At 39.0% G+C, this 19,736-nt stretch overlaps 1 protein-coding gene across 7 annotated transcripts in view; it reads right to left on the bottom strand.

Annotated features, from left to right (window-relative positions):
• Window positions 1-19,736, bottom strand: part of traf7 (TNF receptor-associated factor 7) — a 58,833-nt gene that overhangs the window by 10,958 nt on the left and 28,139 nt on the right. For 5 of the 7 annotated variants that reach the window (XM_048552071.2, XM_048552072.2, XM_048552074.2 and 2 more), the window contains 11 exons: window positions 18,996-19,053; window positions 16,440-16,531; window positions 13,314-13,430; window positions 12,671-12,763; window positions 11,342-11,375; window positions 10,833-11,016; window positions 6,945-7,079; window positions 3,534-3,751; window positions 3,131-3,204; window positions 1,151-1,199; window positions 803-930 (listed from right to left, as the gene is read on the bottom strand). In XM_048552071.2, the coding sequence (XP_048408028.1) occupies window positions 803-930; window positions 1,151-1,199; window positions 3,131-3,204; window positions 3,534-3,751; window positions 6,945-7,079; window positions 10,833-11,016; window positions 11,342-11,375; window positions 12,671-12,763; window positions 13,314-13,430; window positions 16,440-16,531; window positions 18,996-19,053 (1,182 nt within the window). Of the gene's footprint in view, window positions 1-802; window positions 931-1,150; window positions 1,200-3,130; window positions 3,205-3,533; window positions 3,752-6,944; window positions 7,080-10,832; window positions 11,017-11,341; window positions 11,376-12,670; window positions 12,764-13,313; window positions 13,431-13,953; window positions 14,235-16,439; window positions 16,532-18,995; window positions 19,054-19,736 lie in introns of those variants that run through there. The other 2 variants (XM_059654076.1, XM_048552078.2) reach the window with 2 other exon arrangements.

Raw genomic sequence — 19,736 nt, 5'->3', positions numbered from 1 at the left:
ATGGTATGCTTTAAGGAAACCTTTCAAAGTTATTGAAGTTACAATTTACTGTGCACTTTGGAGCATTCACAAAACAAGTCCTAAGAAGGAAGCCAATGATTTACATGACAAATTAATGGGCAGTTTGATATTCACTCAGTAAACAACTTGCACTGATACAGTATGTCCACAATAGAACTGTCCTAAGTTCCTTCACAGATACTGAACAACAATTGAAATTACAAAGCAGAGTTGGAGGAAAAAAAACTCCTTAGAATCCCTTTTAAATCGAAAAGTGGTGAGTCAGTAAGGGAAAGTGTTCGGCTGATCCTAACAAAGCTGTATATGTCCCAACAATACATGAATTACAGCAATTCAAGGCAGCACCTTACAAACTCTCAACCTCCATCACCTAGATGGTGAAGGGCAGATGTACAAGAAGGACACCAGCTGCAGGTTCTCCTTCAAGCTACAAACCACCCTGAGTTGGAACTATTTGCTATTCCTTCTCTGTCATTGAGTAAAAGTCTTGGAACTCCTTTCCTAACAGCGCTGTGGGTAACCCAAGGACAAAAGTTCAAGAAGGCAGCGCTTAAGGGCAATTAGGAATGAGAAATAAATGGTCGAATAGCCAATGAAGTCTACATTTCATGAACAAAATAAGTTAAAAGAAAAGATATGCACAGAGTTTAGAAAAACAGTTTCTCAAACAGTAGCTGGAGTTTGAGAAAGGATATACAACAGTTATAAATTTTGATTTTGTTGAAGTGACTTGTGGAGAGACAGTATGTTCCTAGCTTCGAACAAATGTTCAAAAACACACCTTGATAGTTTTGTCTGAAGAACCACTGAAGAGCAGATCGCCAGTAGAGTGGACACACAAACACCAAACTGGACCCTGGTGGCCCACAAAGGTACCCTTACACTTAAATATCTGCTGAGGATCGTAAGCTGAAAACAGAATGAAAGAACATCAATATCTGGGCTATGGGAGCACAGAAGTATATAGTAATATTATTAATCAAAAGCAATTATTATGATGAAATGGAGGAAATGACCAGACTTCTCCTGTAGATCTTCTTTACATTGCTGAGCATTCACAAAGTATTTAGGAATTATGTTTGTAGCTATGTATATTTTGAAAGCAAGCACTGTTTTAAAAAATACTTACAGCCCAGGATTCCCATGTTTAACCTGGCATTGATGTGTGAAAGTTCATCCTATAATAAAATGAAAATCACACTTATCAAATTACATATTAGTATAGGATTGGCAATGATCCAACAGTGAGGTTTGAACATTTGAAAAAATTCTTCCTACATTTTGTTTTGTACATCTTAAAACAATAGTAAAGTCTACTCTAACATCTTGAATTGATCTTTTTAAAATGACTGTGTCAACGTAACCTGTATCTACAAAGTATCCTCAAGACTTTGAGTTTCTCTTTTAGATTATACACAATGACCAATGACAATCTGACCAGAGGGCAAAGCAAAAAAAAACACAGGGATATTGAACATTATAACCAAAGTTTATTACCCACCATAGGTTAGGGTAGGGATAAGCGATAGCCTAGGCTATTAATGGAGAGACCCAGGTAATGTTCTTGGAATTTGGGCTTGAATCCTGCCATGGCAGATGGTGAAATTTGAATTCAATAAGCATCTGGAAATAAGAGTCTAATGATGACCATGAAATCATTAACAATTATCAGGAAAAACCTCAGCAGAGTCACATTTGCCAACACATCCTTCAGGGATGGAAATCTGCCATCGTTACCTGGTCTGGCCTACATGTGATTCCAGACCCAAAGTAATGTGGTTGACTCTTAACTGCTTTCTGGGCAATTAGAGATGGGCAACAAATGCTGGTCCTTCTGGTGACACCACATCCCATGAATGAATTAAAAAAACATATTTACAACATCTGAATTCTGCTTTGAAATATAAATGATTGAACAGAATCAATGTCAAATGTTTCCAAAGACAAATCAAATGATTCTATTTTGTTGCACTGTATTGCTACTCTGCAGTGATTTTCATACTGTATTTACATTTCACTGTGGCTTTAAGCTTTCTTATGATCCGTGCAAGCTTTCCACATTCATACAGCCCATATCAAAACGGTGTTATGGGAGTCTGCAAAAGACTGGCATCATCAACAGCTAGCTGAGGTCTATCCTTAAGGACTTTGTTGTACATTTATTAGTTATGCAAAAACACAGGAGCTAGGTGCAGGAGTAGGCAATTCAACCCCTCGACCCTGCTGCACCATCTAACATGATTATGGCTGATCTCACCTTTGCCTCAATTCTATTTTACTGCTTGCTCTCCATAAACCTTTAACCCCTTACTAATTAAAAATCTGTCTATCTCCTCAAATTTATTTTATGGCTGAGCATTCGCTGCACTCTCGGGTACTGAATTTCAAAGATTCACAATCTTTCAAGAAAATATCATAGAAAATCCAAATTGCTTCAATTTTAAAACACAGAATTTAGTAACGAGACATAATCTACTCTCAATTACGAATTCTTACAAGTTCCCTTTGAGGATGCAGGTTTTCATTTATGCTGTTTAACTACAATGATTTTCCGAGATGTTGTTCTTTTATAACATTTTAAGTTGCAGAAATATCTTACAGTGACTGCCATTATAAACTGAACAGTTTATATCAGGGCTACAAGAATCTTACATGATTAAAGAGATGTCCTGTGCACAGCCACTTGAAAATCTAGTACATTAGATTTAAATAATTAAATCAAAAAAATCCAATTCCCAAAAACCAAAATATGGAATTAAGCTGTGTGCAACGTCTAGCCTAATAGACAATTTTAGGAAATAGGAACTGAACATGTACTGTCCTGTTTTACATCTTTCCATGTTTTGCAACAATACTCTAAATGTGTTTTTGAACTTCATTGCTGTGTACTGCTGCCAGCAATCTCAAGACTGTCAGGATGTGCCATCTGTACAATCTGCAGAAAACAAACATCCTCGTTTCCCAGAAGTATGGATTGTCTGACATAGGCAAACAAACTCAAGAGCTGCAGGCACAGTAAACAGAACCAGCATTTTGAGTCTGAGTCATAAAACAGTATTTTGAACCCAGTTACAACGCGACATCAAGAAACAAACTTCACAGATCTTACACTTAGCATTGATGCATCTCTGCGGAACTCCATTAGATCCTCGCTGAGTTTACTTTGATTCTCATCCAAAACATCTGAAATACCAGAACATCAGTGTGAATTCCCAGTCCACAATAAATAAAGCATATGCCAGTTCATTAGAGTTACTCACCTCATATTACAATGAACTGACTACATCAGTAAGGCAACAGTTAACCCTTGCAGTTTAAAAGGGTTCTGCAATGTCCATATGCATTATTGTTTTTGACAGTTGATTTCTCAAGTTACTGATACAATGAACAGGTTTAATAATAGAGCATGGACAGCTTATTTTCTAAAAGATACAGATTGCCAACAACTTAGTTAAGATTCCAACCTGAATAAGAAGCTAATTTATACAGTTGTGGATATAAGTTTTATTTACCAAACTTTAGCTCCAGAGACTTCTCCAACTGGTCAAGTTTCTCAGAGAGTTTCCCAAGCATTGATCGAAGGAAGGCAATCTCTTGGTCTTTTTGAGCCAAGCCTACTTGCATCTCATGAAAGCGGTCATCAGTTTGCTGCAGGAACTCTTTCAGACCCTCAAACTTGCATACCTCTAGGTGGGCTTCATAGGTGTCCTGATTTCCGACAAACGTGCATCTGATTCAGGAGTGGGCAGAAAGGCAGAGCACAAAAGTAACAAGCAAATCAGTTGGAAACCAATAATGTGAGATAACAAAGTGTGGAGCTGGATGAGCACAGCAGGCCAAGTAGCATCTTAGGAGCACAAAAGCTGACGTTTCGGGCCTATTTTCCTCATTTTCGGGCCTCATTTTCTGATGAAGGGTCTAGGCCCGAAACGCCAGCTTTTATGCTCCTAAGATGCTGCTTGGCCTGCTGTGTTCATCCAGACCCACAATTTGTTATCTTGGATTCTCCAGCATCTGCAGTTCCCATTCTCTCTCATAAAACAATAACGTACTGGCTTCTACCTATTGCATTTGCAGAATATAACATAGCCATCTTCCTCATACTTATCTAATCAAGAACATTTATTAAGAATGCATAAAGGAAAAGATTGGTCCTGTGAAAGTCATAATTTAACATTAAAAGCAGCAGGAACCATAATGCAATTTGTTAATGTAAATGTCCAACTCCTAAATGGCTCAAATAAATAGGTATTTGCATAATGACAAGACTTATACTGAAAGCCCATTTAAACTTGTGATAGATATAGGGTGACATGAATTATAATTTCAGCTTGGTGGTAAGCCAAATTTGACTAACAAAGCTGCAGCAGCAACTGAGTCAGGAATCAAAGAATTTCAACATTGACAAATGAAACAATAGAAAAGTGTTCTGTTTCATTCTACTGTACTTCACAATCATTTTTCTAAGAAGAAAAGGAGCCAGCACAAGAAAGTGCAAGTACAAAAAGGAGGAACAAAGCTTTGAGATAACAAGAGAAGGGTGGTAAAATAAGGCATCCTACCACATTTCTCAGAAATATCTCAAATCAATTAATTACCTAGAAATCAAGTTGCACTTGCTTTTTGCACACACTCACTAACAACAAATGTGACAAAGGCAAGTTAATTAACTTTTGGTAGTGCTACTTAAAGGAGTAATGCCGACTACAGAACAAGAATTTCCTTTTCCTTACCTGGTTCCCCAGGTTTGCACATGGCCTGGGAAAATTAACTAGGTGGAGTTTTGTGTTTGCAATGATCTGATACAGGGATACTTTATTACTGACTGATGAAAGTTAAAAACAATATTTCTCAAGATGATCGTGCTCACCTCGAGTATTCTGATAACTGTCAACTGCTTACGTATATATTAAAACTCTATTCTCAAATGAGGATTCTGAAACTTTCTTTTTGAAGACAAGACTAGAGATGATAGAATAATTTCATAGTAAGAAATCAATGACAGTACTCAGTCCCCACCAAAAATCATCTTATAGCATAGCCAGAAGTTATTCATACCAGCATATCTGTCACCCTTCACAAACTGTAAAACTAATTTTATTGACCTTCAGCTTTTCGCTGTTTGTTTAGTTGGCTTATTACATTTCCAAGAATTAAATCGAGCAATGCTTCTTCCTTTGTTGAACTAAAAGCTAGAAATATCTAGGGTGTTGCCCTGGATGCAGTCTAGGAATCACCCCCTACTTTAACTGTGTGTTCCAGTCTACTTTGGGCTACTGGAAGTTACTCAGCGTTATTACATTGTTATTGCTGTAAATCTCTGAACTATCTGCAGATTTTCCCATCTGTACATTCCTCACTTTAACAAGCTCTAGTTCACAAAACAAGTGACAGCTTGGTGATTGACTAGCGGGATGCAATATTGATGGTGACTCACACAATTTGCATGAAACTCTTATTCGACAGGATGAAATCAAGACATGAAAAGAGCTTGACTCTCTGTTCACATGCAATTTATCTGCTAATATACAGACTCACAATTTACTATATTCACCTTGTAACTTATTTTAGTAGTTAGATTCAGAAGTGTACAGAACAGAGAAAACCTCTTCAGCCCATTGCATCTATGTTAGTCAAAAACAACTAATTATTTGTTCTGATCCCATTTTCCAGCACTTGGCCCATAGCCTTGTATTCCAATGGCATCACAAGTGCATGTTTAAATACTTCTTAAATGAGGATTTCTGCCTCTACCAGCCTGGCAGGCAGTTACCCTTTAGGCGAAATATGTTTCTTTACATCTTCTCTAAACCTTCTAGCCCTTACCTTAAATCTATGGCCCCTGGTCATTGATCCATCCATCAGGGGAAAAAGATTCTTCCTGTCTATGCTCCTCAAATTCTATTCACTTCAATCACTTCTCCCATCAATCTCCTCTGCTGCAATGAAAACAACCCATTTCTAACTAAGAGCATTGAGCCCCGACAACGTCCTCGTAAATCGCCTCTGCATCTTCTCGACTGCAATCACATCGCTCCCATAATGTGGCTTACAAAACTGCACGCGATATTCTAGGTGTGGCCGAACCAACTTTTTGTACAGTTCCAGCACAACCTCCCTGCCCTTGAACTCTGTGACTCTGCTAATAAAAGCTAGTATTACATATTCCTTCTTAACCACTTTATCTATCCGTTCTGCTACCTTAAGTGGTGGATATACACAGCATGTCCCTCTGATCCTTAGCATATCCCAAGGTCCTACCACTCATCATGCATTCCCTGCCCTGTTTGCCCTGACCAAATGCATTACCTCTCACTTATCCAGACTGAATTTGATTTGTCACTGCCCATCTATCCTGTAATCTAAGGCTATCATCGTCGCTATTTAGCACCGCATCAATTTTCATATCATCTGTCAACTTACAGATCAACTCTCCCATATTAAAGTCTAAATTGTTTATGTATACCACAAACTTCAATGACATCAACACTGATTGCTCAATACCACTGGATAATACTGGTTTCCAGTCACAAACACAGCCCTTGATGATCAGATTCATTCCTGCCACTCAGACCGTTCTGGATAAAATTCACAAAATTTTCTTGAATCACATGGGCTCTTTTACTATGAGTCCTTCATGCAAGACCTTAGCAAAAGCCTTGCTGAATTCTAAGTAGACTATATTGAATGCATTGTCCTCATCTACACACCTGGTTATCTCTTAAAAATTAAATCAAGATTGTTAGATATTACCTCTCCCGACAAAACCATGCTGATTATTCCTGATTAATCCATGTAGATTAGTCCTGTCCCTCAGGATTGCATGCAGTACGGTTCCCACCACTGAGGTTAGACGGAACAGCTTGTAGTTTCCTGGTTTATCCCTTTATACCTTGAATAATGGTAAAAGCACTAATACTCACCCATACTTTGAGTGAGGACATTTGATGTGTTCACATTCTTTAAGATGAGCATCAAGATTCATTTTCAAGAGTGGTGGACAGTTTGGGTTGTTAGGACAACGAACTGGTCGGTAATCACAGCTGCCCTCATGGTCTCTGCAAGAAGATAACTCATTCTGATAAGAATATTCAATTCAGGGATCAATTCTGTTGTCATCAGTAGCAAGATTATAAACTAATTTCAGAAATAAATCCGTTTACAATTTTACTATAAAACTTTGAATGAGGAAATGCACATTCAGTCTCTATCAGTATGTGCACTCTCTGACCTGGCTTCTAAATTTAAACGTAACCTACCACCCTGAAATCAACTCTCAGCAGTTTACACAAGGTCTTCAGTTACAAAGTAGTTATTTCATGTGATATAACGAGGTGTAGAGCTGGATGAACACAGCAGGCCAAGCGGCATCAGAGGAGCAGGAAAGCTGACGTTTCGGGCCTAGACCCTTCTTCAGAAATGGGGGAGAGGAAGGGGATTCTGAAATAAATAGGGAGGGGGGGGGAGGCAGATAGAAGATGGATACAGGAGAAAATAGGTGGAGAGGAGGCAGACCGGTCAAAGAGGAGGGGATGGAGCCAGTAAAGGTGTGTGTAGGTGGGGAGGTAGGAAGGAGATAGGTTAGTCCAGGGAGCATAGACAGATCATGGGGACAGGATGAGGTTAGTAGGTAGGAGATGGGGTTGGGGCTTGAGGTGAGAGGAGGGGATAGGTGGGAGGAAGGACAGGTTGGGGAGGTGGGGACGAGCTAGGCTGGTTTCAGGATGCAGTAGGGGCAAGGGGGCATTTTGAAGCTTGTGAAGTCCACATTGATGTGGAAAGTCCTCTTGGGGCCTGGGTTGCGGGTGAGGGGGAAGGTATGGGGCAGATGTAGCACTTCCTGCGGTTGCAGGAAAAGGTGCCGGGTGAGGTGGGGCTGGAGGGGAGTGTGGAGCGGACAAGGGAGTCCCGGAGAGAGTGGTCCCTCCGGAAGGCAGATAAAGTTGGGGAGGGAAAAGTGTCTTTGGTGGTGGGATCGGATTGCAGATGGTGGAAGTGTCAGAGGATGATGCGTTGGATCTGGAGGTTGGTGGGGTGGTACGCGAGGACAAGGGGGATTCTGTTTTGGTTGTTGTTGCAGGGAGGGGTGTGAGGGACGTGTTGCGGGAAGTGCGGGAGACACAGTTGAGGGCGTTCTTGACCACTGAGGTGGGGGTGGGGAGTTGCGGTCCTTGAAAAACATGGACATCAGAGATGTTTGGGAGTGGAATGCCTCATCCTTGGAGCAGATGCGCCGGAGGCGAAGGAATTGGGAATAGGGGATGGCATTTTTGCAGGAGGGTGGGTGGGAGGAGATGTATTCTAGGTAGCTGTGGGAGTTGGTGGGCTTGAAATGGTTAACGGTTTCTGGGTCGTTGCCGGATATCGCCCCCTTGACCTGTCCGTCCTCCCTGAACTGACCTATCTCCTCTCTACCCCACCACTTATGCTCACCTTTACTGGCTCCATCTCTGCCTCTTTGACCTGCTTGCCTCCTCTCCATCTATCTTCTCCTCTATCCATCTTCTATCCATTTCCCCCTTCTCCCTATTTATTTCAGAACTACATTCCCCTCCCCATTTCTGAAGAAGGGTCTGAGCCCGAAACGTCAGCTTTCCTGCTCTTCTGATGCTGTTTGGCCTGCTGTGTTCATCCAGCTCTACACCTTGTTATCTCAGATTCTCCAGCATCTGCAGTTCCTACTATCTCTGAAACAAGTTATTTCATGTGCTCTACTTCACTAAGGCTTCATTTATTTCTAAGAACTTTGAATTTACTTAACAAGAAGCGCAAAGGAATTTGACACAAAAACTGAAAACAGTAGAAACCACCCCTTCAGCACACATTCCAGTGTCAAGTAGAACATAATAAAAGCACATGGTGTCACTGTTCAAATAAGTTGGAGTTTTCCACAAAGACTATTATAATAGAGATAGTTCAAAGGACTTACCTGATCCACAATAACAATTATTAACCAGAAACACTGCACTGAAACTGGGAAGCTGGCACTTCAAATTTAAACAGTCTGTCTCAAGAGCAGGAATCTGACATACTCTGGCAGGCAGACTTCATTCGTCAAGGTTTGATCGAGCTAATAATGCAACTTTGTTTTTGCAAGGAAGGTGGGGTTGGGGGACTGGGGGAAAGACAGGAATGCTTTCCCCAAAAATCATTGGCTGTATTGATACTCTAATGAAAAATTGCAATCTATTGGACGCAGAAAGAAAAGAAGGAAGAGAGAAAAGGGAAACTTGTATTTGTTTAGTGCTTTTCCTGCCTTCAAAATCTCCCAAAACATTTTACAAGCTGGATGTTGAAACAGTCACCTCTATTACAAGCAAAGACTGCAGCCAGTCTGCACAAAGTAACATCCAGAAACAAATCATGATGAACGATGACAGAAAATGCTGGAAAACCTCAGCAGGTTTGGTGGCATCTGCGGTGATAAAAACAGTTCACATGTTGAGTCCAAAAACTCCTCTTCAGAACTGATGCTGAGTTTTGCCAGCATTTTCTGTTTTTTTATTTCTGCTTTTCAACATCTGCATTTTTAAAATTAAAATTAATTATCAATTAATTTATTTACATGGGAGATAGCTTTGCTCTTTCTGTACAATATAACATGGAATTATTTACATTAATTGAAACATGCATCTAGAACTTAGGTCTTTATTTGAAGGTGAGCATCTTCAACAAAACAGCAAGCCCTCAGAATTGTATTAGAGTGTGAGCAAGGGGGTTACATGGTAAACCTTAGCACAGAGGTTTGAGCCCATATTTATCTGGTGCATGAGACAAAACTCAAGCAAACACTTGGAAAACATGATCAATACCTGATGTCTTGATTATTTTGGGGGGAAACTTGCAATTAGGTTTAATACAATCTACATGGCTAGAAATCAAAAGCAGGGCTGTGTAAGTTTAGTTTAAAAAATGCATCTTAGATCAATGAAGATCCATTCACACCTCCTTAAATGTTCAAACATTTTTGGTAGGAATCAAAGTTCTCAAGCTGATTACAGCCCTCAAACACTTAAAACCGAGTCCACGTTATTATGTGCAAAAGATGTGGGAATATTGTTTACAGCCACAGCTGGACAGGAATTACTGTATTTTTTTGCATAGTTGAGTTCCTATTCTCAAATAATATGCTGCACCATTTTAAAGTTTAATCAACTTTGAGGTGAATTTTTAATGCAGATTAACGTACACTAAGCAGCCAATTGAAGCACATTATTACCTCATCCAGTTTACTAATACACAGCATCTACTAACAGGCTGATCCTTTATGGATTATTTTTTGTGTTAAAAACATAGTTTGCTATCCACCAGAGTCATCTTATCTTAAGAACCAGACAGTGGCCTTCAAGAGATGTGAATAATATCTAGGGTCAGTGACAGCAAAACAGGAAGCCAGTGAATGCCAAGCTTTTCAACTAAAGTTTGAGGCTGCTTGCAATGCACATAGACGTTGTCTTCCGAGAAGGACAATTTCAAATACTGGAAAACATTTTCTCATAAATTAATGGGATGAGTAAAAACAATACATCCTTTATATTAAATACAGTGTGGAGCTGAAGGAACACAGTAGGGCGGTCAGGCAGCATCAGAGGAACAGGAAAGTCAACAGTTTGGGTTTACACCCTTCATCAGCATCTGCAGTTCTTGCTATCTTCTACATGCTTTAGATTAAGTGTTTTGGTTCTGGAAGGTCGTTTTCCCAGTTTAAAAATAAAATCACTCAACTGTGAATCACAGAACTTTGCTGAAAAGTAATTTGTTACATCAGCTGAGTGATCATACACATTTATTTTTGATCAAGTTCAACTTACTTTCTACCACTCAATTTAACAGTGAATGGACATCCATGTGGGTCAACCTCAAAGGCCCCTGGTTTTCCATTTGAGCCTGGCCGGCAGCCATATTTACAATGGACAAACAACTCTCCAATCTGCTCAGCTACAGCTATGTTGTTAACTACAACTGTCAGCTTTGCATTGTCAACAGGGCACTTCTCTGAAAGCACAAAATAATTTAATTAAAACACAGCAAACATATTCATGACAGTGGTGCTCTGCAGTACATTTTATTTATACGCTGCAAAACTAAACTTTTCAACTTATGACATCCAAACTACAATTTGCTGTGATAGGCCTTTATGTGTGTATGATTTTAAAAGAAGGTTCATACATGGGTCGAAACATTTATTACATTTTCTCATTGACCATTTTTGAATACATAGTGTTGCACTGATTACAGAACAATCCCTGTAAAAGGGTGTGCGGTTACAGCCAAAGCTTTCATAAGATACATAGTTTGGTACACAAAAGCAGAAACTTACCAGATGTTAAGGCGCACCTTCTACAAAATGTGTGCTATTTTAACAAAAACAGAAACACTGGTGTTACCAAATGCCATTTTAAACACTGCAAGAAAGATCCACAAGAATTGGAAGTTGTGTTTCAAACTGATTCATTCCTGAGCATGTTTAATGCACTAAAGTTGATATATTGCAAGGGTTTCCTTCCTGTCCTGATTGAAAAGAAACAAAGAAAGTGCCAACTCTGCGTAAACAGGGTGAACCCCCTCCCCCCAGCCAAACATTTGTGATCTCACATATTACAGTAAAAGGCTTGAATAACTCATGAAGTTGTGCAAATTATGCAACATACTCCTTAGTACCAGCTATTGGCATGAGATTGGAAGCTTCACTTTGATAACATTTAGCCACCTCCCCATCCTAATTCCTGCAGCTGCACAGCAGTGTTGAAAACACTTGTCAAACTTGAACATCATGTCCAGCATGCCTACTTCCTGCTGGAGGGATTTTCCGTGCTAACAAGCAAAATTCAGTTTCCTGAGTGAGAGCTTTAACAGCACACAGCTAACAAGGAGGCCATTTTGCAAATGATATCTCCAGAAAAACTAGCAGACTGGTATCAAAGCAATATTACATACTCAAGCTGAATGCCAATATAATTATTGCTAAATAAACATCAATATCTTTATTTATTGGAATTATCTTTTCGTTTGAAGTGAGATGAAGTTCATGAATGCATGCAAAAACCAAATACTGAATAGCTTCTTTACTCTGCACAAAATGTAACTAAGATATACAATCTGAATCTCACTGAGCATTAATCCTAAGGAATATAATTTATATGTCAAGAATCAAAAGGATCAAAATGATACACATTGTTAAAAAAAAAACAAATGCAGTACAACCTCTAAGTGTACTATTTTCACACTGTGGTAATTTAATGAGTGCCCACTGTCAGTGAGAAAGCTCCCCGGCAAAAAGCACATAACAGAAATTCCAACTGTCACTCTATACCAACTCTTGGATCTTGAAGATGCCAGAGACTCGAGTCGGACAGTTATTTCTGTTATTTCTGCCATACTTTCTCCCCTGTTCATCTTTAGCATTTGGAGTGCAAAATACAGTCATTTAAAGCATTGCAATGCTTCAACTGAACTGCAAAGGCTGTGCACATTTCTCATTAAAAGAATATTACACAAAATTTCTTGCTATTTTACCATACCACAAAATTGTTACTATCTTGCATGGGATTGTTACTGCTGTGGCGTTGATTGAATCAGCAAATCATTAATGTTCTCCGAAACTTTAAAACAAAGAGTGTGTAATAAAATTCAGAATTATGATGCCTACTCCACATGTTGTGATGACAGGATCCTTGAATACACTGCAACAAAGTTGACAGCATAACTTCACTGAAGGCTGTTCAGCAAAAACCAATGGTTCCTAGAACAAACAAAACAGATCACCATTCGTGGTAATGGACACAAAAAAAATCAAACCAGAGTGACAGACCAACAATTTTTAAAATAATGATTTACTTCACAGAGATTGCAAAATAGCTTGCTTTTAAGTTTCAGTTCATTTAACTGGCCACTAATTTATTTTGACTCTATCTTCCTCACTTAGCTTTTATAAGAAAGCATTTCTAAATAAAATCTTACAAATAAATGTCAACATAAATGGCAGTTTTGGAGGGGTCAAAAGGAAACTTTCATTTTAGTGATTTTATTAGTTGACCACCACAGTAAAAGCCAATTGTTATGTTTCTAGTTCTAGACAAAAGTCTGAAGTATTTTTGTGGTAGATGATTTTTGTATTGCTTGGCTGGATTTGGGCACATTTAATTTAAATCATAAAGCATTATGTAAAAATGCACAGAAGAAAATGTTATGGATGCTAAAATCTAGGCTCTTGCCCATTTTATGTATAACTAAATGTCATTTTAACTCCCCTCCCTTCCGCAAACAACTCCCAAGACTGACAATTCACACACCTGCTCATCTTCCTCTTCGTGCAGAGAAAATGTAGATCGTAGGGACATACTTGATTCTGAATGCAGGGACCTAACAGATATCGCTGAGTCTGACCGACGTGGAGTACTGATTGGAGGCTGCAAAAAGGCATCACTATTGTTTGCATTTCACATACTATACATTTATTCTCTACTTGTATAACTCTGATCATTATCACATATGCCATTTTCACGCCATTGTTTATTTCAAGTACAAGTTCAAAATAGAAATGGTCAACACTAAACTGAACATTTTCTATACAATTCACTAATAAACAATTTAACAACACAACTTACATACTGAATACATTGATTTATTCTAAAAAAAACTCAGCAAAAAATTCTATTTCCACTCAACATTCAGTCGGTAACAATACACAATATTTCACAGATCTAAACGGAGTGAAAACTATAAATTATTTCGCTGTTGCATTTACCTAACCATTTATAAAATGCAGCCATGCGTAGGACTACCACAGGACTCAAGTGCTGGGAAAAGCACATCAAAGACCAGCTTGTCGTATAGGCGTGAAAGCAGTCAGCATAATGGTAACTCAAACTCAAAACGAAACCCGGTATCTTATATTATTCTTCAAAGTAGAAAAGACAGAAAAAAAAGTACCTTGGGACTTTAGTTAAACCCGCTGTTATCTCCACATTCTAACAAGTAAAAGGATTTGCTGGGCTAACTGCGGCAACACTAGTACTCTGCAGCAGCACTTGACCTAATCACTGCAACCTTTCTGCCAAGTTTTCCATCCCAACAAATCTGGCGATTTCCTGCTATTCAATTAATATGAGTCGCACTTTGCTGTTTCCTGCACTGGGGGCCTAACCAAGGGCAATCAAATGTGCCATCGACATACTTTACACAGACAATTTAAAAGTTTGCTTTTTGCTTTCAGAAACAGTTAATTGTTCAGGAAGGTACTTAGAACAAGCGAGGCAAGTTCTATATTAAAAAAAATTAACCTATTATCATTCAAATTTAAACTGCATCATTGATGTGATCTAAAATTAAATATGGAATGGTAGGTGAAGAGAAAAATTCAGCAGGTCTTCACTTATTTGAAAGGATGATGAGTTGCAGCGCCTATTCTCATGCCGCTTATATTAGGAGTTGCACAATGAACACAGCATTCCAACAACTTTAGAGACCCTTAAAGTATAACCCAAATTAAGCCATTAAAATGTAATAGCTCAATCCTATATATAATGTTCCATTTCTCTGGAAACATTCAGATATGTAGCAACCATTTCCTGAGGTGAGAAACATGGATATTTGCCAAATTCTACTCTCCCAGTGACCAGTTCTTTCAATAATTCCCTCCTTAGCCTCTACTACAGCACTACTCCAACTAACTTACAAATGTTAAGTCTGTAAATATGTAACAGTTTTAAAAGACAGGACTCGGATTCCTGGCATATTTGATTCTTCTAATACAGCAATCGTTCAAAGTTCACAAAAATGTAGTTATTTTCACAATGAGTTAGCAAACAATGTGCAACTGTTTCAACAAAAATAGAAGGTAAAATAGACTCTCGAAAACTAGAGACTTGTGAATGTTTCTCAGTTGTGGAGGACAATGTTGGAAAAATATAAGAAAAGATTAAAAAATCATATGAAAAGATACAGTGATGAGAGAAAGGCAATACGGGTCCTGAAAAGCTAGTTGATTGCTGGCTAATTTTAGTTATGTCTGGGGGATCTTATGGATAATGTGGGTGACTAAGCAGGTACTATTATCTTGCATTTGACGAAAAGCAGTAGATGCTAGTCTTTGTGACAGACTGACTGCTGGGATGGCATGGACTGACATAAGAGAACTGCATCTGTTAGGATTATATTTACTAAAAGGTCAGAAGAAGGGGGAAATCTCAAAGAAGCCTATAAAATTCTAACAGTACTACACAAGGTAAATGCAGGAAAGATGTTCCTGGTGACTAGGGAGTTCAGTACATGGGGGTCACCCTCTAAAGGATGCAGGGCAGGTCACCTAGGACTGAGATGAGGAGAAAATTCTTCACCTAGACAGTAATAAGCTTATGGACTTCTCTGTCACAGAAAACAGTTGAGGCCAAAACATTGAATGTTTTCAAAAAGGAGATAGATATGGCTCTTAGGGCTAAAGGGATCAAAGGGCACAGGGAGAAAGTGGGAACAGAGCTCTGAATAGGAATGACAAGCCATAATCACACTGAGTTGTACAGCAGGCTCAAAAGGTCAAACAGCCTGTTCCTGTTTTTTTTATTTTCTATGTTTTACTTGGTGAATGATGACAGGACATGAAAAATAGTGAAGTGGGCTGATGTGTGGGTGAGATGATGTCAAACAAGTGTCAGATTATAAACAGTACAATTCCACAGAATTAGCATTGGAGTATTAATTGATTTAAATGTTTATCAACTATTTAGAAGCTGGAAAATTGTTTAAGATGTCAAGTTAGATGATTTCAACCTTGATAAAGCACAAGCACATCCAGATAAATGTGAGCATCCAAAGGGCATGCACTATCACTATACAGAGAGAAAGATGGCTAATACAACTCAGAAGGAGCAAGCATAAAGTCCTGAGATTAAGTGGAGGTGAGACTATAGGTTATACATTTAATGGGATCTACTTGAGATCATAGTAGGAAAAGCACCTTGAGAGAGTTCGGTGGAAAATCATTAAAACTCAGTTCAAAATATACAGAGAAAAAAAAAGCACAGCAAAGAAAGGAAATAAAACATTGGCATGCACAGCTAAGGTTGTGACTCTGAAGTTTGAGATGTTGAAGTTGCGCCTGGTCCTAATGAGGCAGCTGAAATGTTGTTTCATGTTTACCTGTATTACTCGAAGGATACAGAAATGTCAGAAGCAATACAGTGGGATATGAGGCCAATTCCTAAACATAAAGAACCAAGTTATCAGGAATATTTCTGCGCCCTTGAGTTATTATCATCATTCGAAAAACAGGGCTGGCTTTAGAGGAGGTCAGAGAGGTTCAGGAGGCTAGAGAACTTGGATCCATTGGAGATTTTCCAGGTGAGTAGAGAGTTTGAGGACATGGTGGTAGAGTTCAATACTAAAGATATTTAGAAAAACTGTAGCCTCAAAATACCTACCATTACATCATCCTCATCCCTCGGTGAATAGGTCAGGGTACTGGAGGATGAAGGGGTCCTCCTGTGCTGCTTGAAGGTATTTGTCCCATCAGCTGTACGTCAACAGAATAAAATTAGTCCTCCTCCTTTTTAATATTGTCTAAAGCTGTAATTTCAACTTTCTACATAAACCAAGTGTCATTTTACTGTGTTTTCTCACAGTGGAAAAGTTTAATAATTTTAAGGCATCAACATGTGTTTGGTCAAGCATTTCACTATTTATCAAGTTATTTAGTGGTTATGGCCAACCACAGAAAAATCTAGCATTTCAAATGCTGGCTGCTGAATTGGTGATAAATAATTCCTGGATACAGCAACTACAGTTGCAATCAGTGCCTATCACAGTTTGGAGAGTCCTGACCAGAACTCAGTGCCAGCCAACTTGCTCATATTTATTTCTGCAGCCCATCTCTGGGCTACTTTAAAACTACCATGCCCAGATTAACAGACCTGTTCAAAGTTTGCATCTTTGCACTGTTACACACAATCTATCACTTTCCAATACTGCAAGAAGTAAGCCAAACAGGGGAACATGACATGAAGTGCAAATAAAGAAGATAGAGAGTCAAAAGGAAGAGATCAGAAATAATAATGGAAGAAAGGCAAGAGAGAAACACATAGAAAGAGGCGTGGAAGTACAGAAATGGAGGTGAGAAAGAAAGGCAGAGGAACGTATTGTAGAAAGGAAAGGATAAAGGAAACGGGTTAAGAAAAAGATAAATATAAGTGCAGGGATAAGAAAGAAATCAGAATTGATGAGTTATACAACATTTCATGCATTCCCCATTAATATTCGCCTAAAAAGATGTAGAAATTCTCTTCTCTTCTCTCTCTTCAGCATCAATAATGATTTTTATTCCAAAAATGTATTCTATTCACAAATTATTATAAGTAAAAGAAAACAACGTCCATGCAGACTTTGCAGAAAATGTAATGAATTTCCATGTTCCTCATTACAGCCTGAATCCAGTTGGACCAAAAGGACATTTTTTTTAAACATAAAAGGGAACGGTTTACATTTCTTAAGGCAAATGAGGGGGTCTCCGATCTTAACAGACCCTCATTACCCTTCAGCAGAAAGACCATAGACCGTAGTCTTAGCCGACTGTACCTAGGAGGCAGCTGCCCCAAACTTTACTGTGTCCCTCAACAGTAGTCCTGGACCTCCAGTCAAGATCAACTCTTTGCACTGGAAGAGCAACAAGTTTCAGCCAGACCAAAGAGGATCTTCCACTGAACTGATGGTCCTCCAAGTGTGGTCAATGTTTGTCTCCGCGTGGATCCTGGTGACCAGCCTGTATAGCACCAAGTCCCACATCACAGAGCTGCTAGGACCAAACCTCGATAAAAATCATTGCATGTCTCTCCAGACCTTCTCTGCCAAGGCACATTCCAGACAATTTCACTAAAAACTAGGTAATCTACAGTGTAACGATCATTCTGTTGGTTTATGGATTGGCATAAACATAACACATTTCATATGTATGGACCTAATATACCTGAAAATTAATGGGTGATAAAGTTTCATAATTAACAATGGGTCAGTCACAACAATATTTCCACTTCTCTCATGAGTGCACCAACCAGGGCCTCCTCAGTTTCCCTCCTCTCTCAAATCTATCACTGAGGCTCATTATCATTACTTTTAATCAAATAATACATGCCACCAGCAATATTTTTTAACTCAAGTGTACACTAACGGTGGCTTACTTTGGCATCATGATTAACTGTAGGTTTTAGTATATTCATACAGTGCAATCCTGTCTTTATAGATTGAAGTAGTAAGCAGTGAATTAATAATAAGTTGACAAATGTGCATTTGTTTAGACCACTTTGACTGCACATTACTTCAATTTGCAATAGACCAATCCAACTGATATGGTAACATTTAGATGAACTGAGGAAGTGCTGTGGAATTGTATATTTCACTCTTTAATAGTTCAAGAACTAAAAAAAAATGTAGAGCAGATCTGATTAACTCAACATAGGCTAATTCAACAGTGAATGGAAATCCTCCATGGGTACATTTTAAATCACAGAATCAGATATTTCCTACAGTGTTGAAATAGGCAATTCGGCCCATCAAGTCCACAATGACCCCTCGAGGAGCACCTCACTCCGACCCACCCTCTTATCCTATCTTTGTAAACCTGCACTTCCCCATGGCTAACCCACCTAGCCTGCATGTCACTGGACACTTTGGGCAATTTAGCATGGCCAATCTGCCTAACCTAACCTGCACATCTTTGGACTGTGGGAGAAAACTGATAAAAACCTATGCAGACACAGGGAGAATGTGGAAACTCCATACAGTCACCCAAGGGTGGAATTAAACCTGGGTCCTTCGCATTGTGAGGCAGTGGTGCTCACCACTGTGCCTTCTTTTCAGTCCTTTCTTTTTGAAAAAGAAATCGGCGGACCACCAGGAATTGGTGGGACTTTCAAAGTTATCAGAGGGCTAAAGTTTCACTACAGTCACACAATCCTCCGCCGTGTTTAAATAAAAATCATGCTTACCTTTAGTGATGGTCGTAACGGTAGAATACGCTGGACCAAAAGTAGTTTCCATCCTTGTCTATTTTTGAAGGAAAATAAAAAAAATTTAAAGTCCAGGTCTGGGGGAGGGGTGCAGTGGTAACGCAATCAGATTAGATCCTGAGGTAAAATTTTGGGTCGACTGGATTTGTACCCAGCCAAGTTCCATCACAACTGAGAGCAACTCCCTCTCCCCTATGTGAACAATACTAGGAAGGGTGAGAGTGGCAGCATGATGGCACTCATTAGAATTCCTGACAGTTGCTTCTGCTGCAGCAAATAAGTACACTTGCATGTTGCGGATAAACTTCCATGCTGCAGATGAGACCACAGTGGTGGGAGTGTGGTCCCAAGTGTCTCAATGGTAATCGATAACTAATAATTTGAAAAATTTTCAGTGTCCCTTAATGTTGCAGCAGGTGCTGCTCTGGTGTTTTTGCTGACCAACGCACAGTTCAGTAATGCCGCAAAAACCCAACCTCCATTTTTTTACTGATGTGCATGAATTATTTTGCATTTCTAATATGGACAGGAGAATAGAATAAGAGCCAGAGGTCTCTCCCCACTGGATTTCAACAGCAAAATGGAATCTCAAAATTTAGATGCATTGGTGCCTGTGATGTAGCACAATCCAACAAAACTAATTTTACTAATGGCACCTGACTGGTTGATGATCTCTTTCATCACTCCTGTAATTAATAAAATGTATAATAAACTAAAAGT

Source organism: Stegostoma tigrinum, chromosome 23 (genome assembly GCF_030684315.1).
Source record: "Stegostoma tigrinum isolate sSteTig4 chromosome 23, sSteTig4.hap1, whole genome shotgun sequence".
In the NCBI taxonomy this organism is placed as follows: domain Eukaryota; kingdom Metazoa; phylum Chordata; class Chondrichthyes; order Orectolobiformes; family Stegostomatidae; genus Stegostoma; species Stegostoma tigrinum.
Note: the sequence above shows the minus strand (reverse complement) of the source record. Positions and strands in the feature narration are given on the sequence as shown.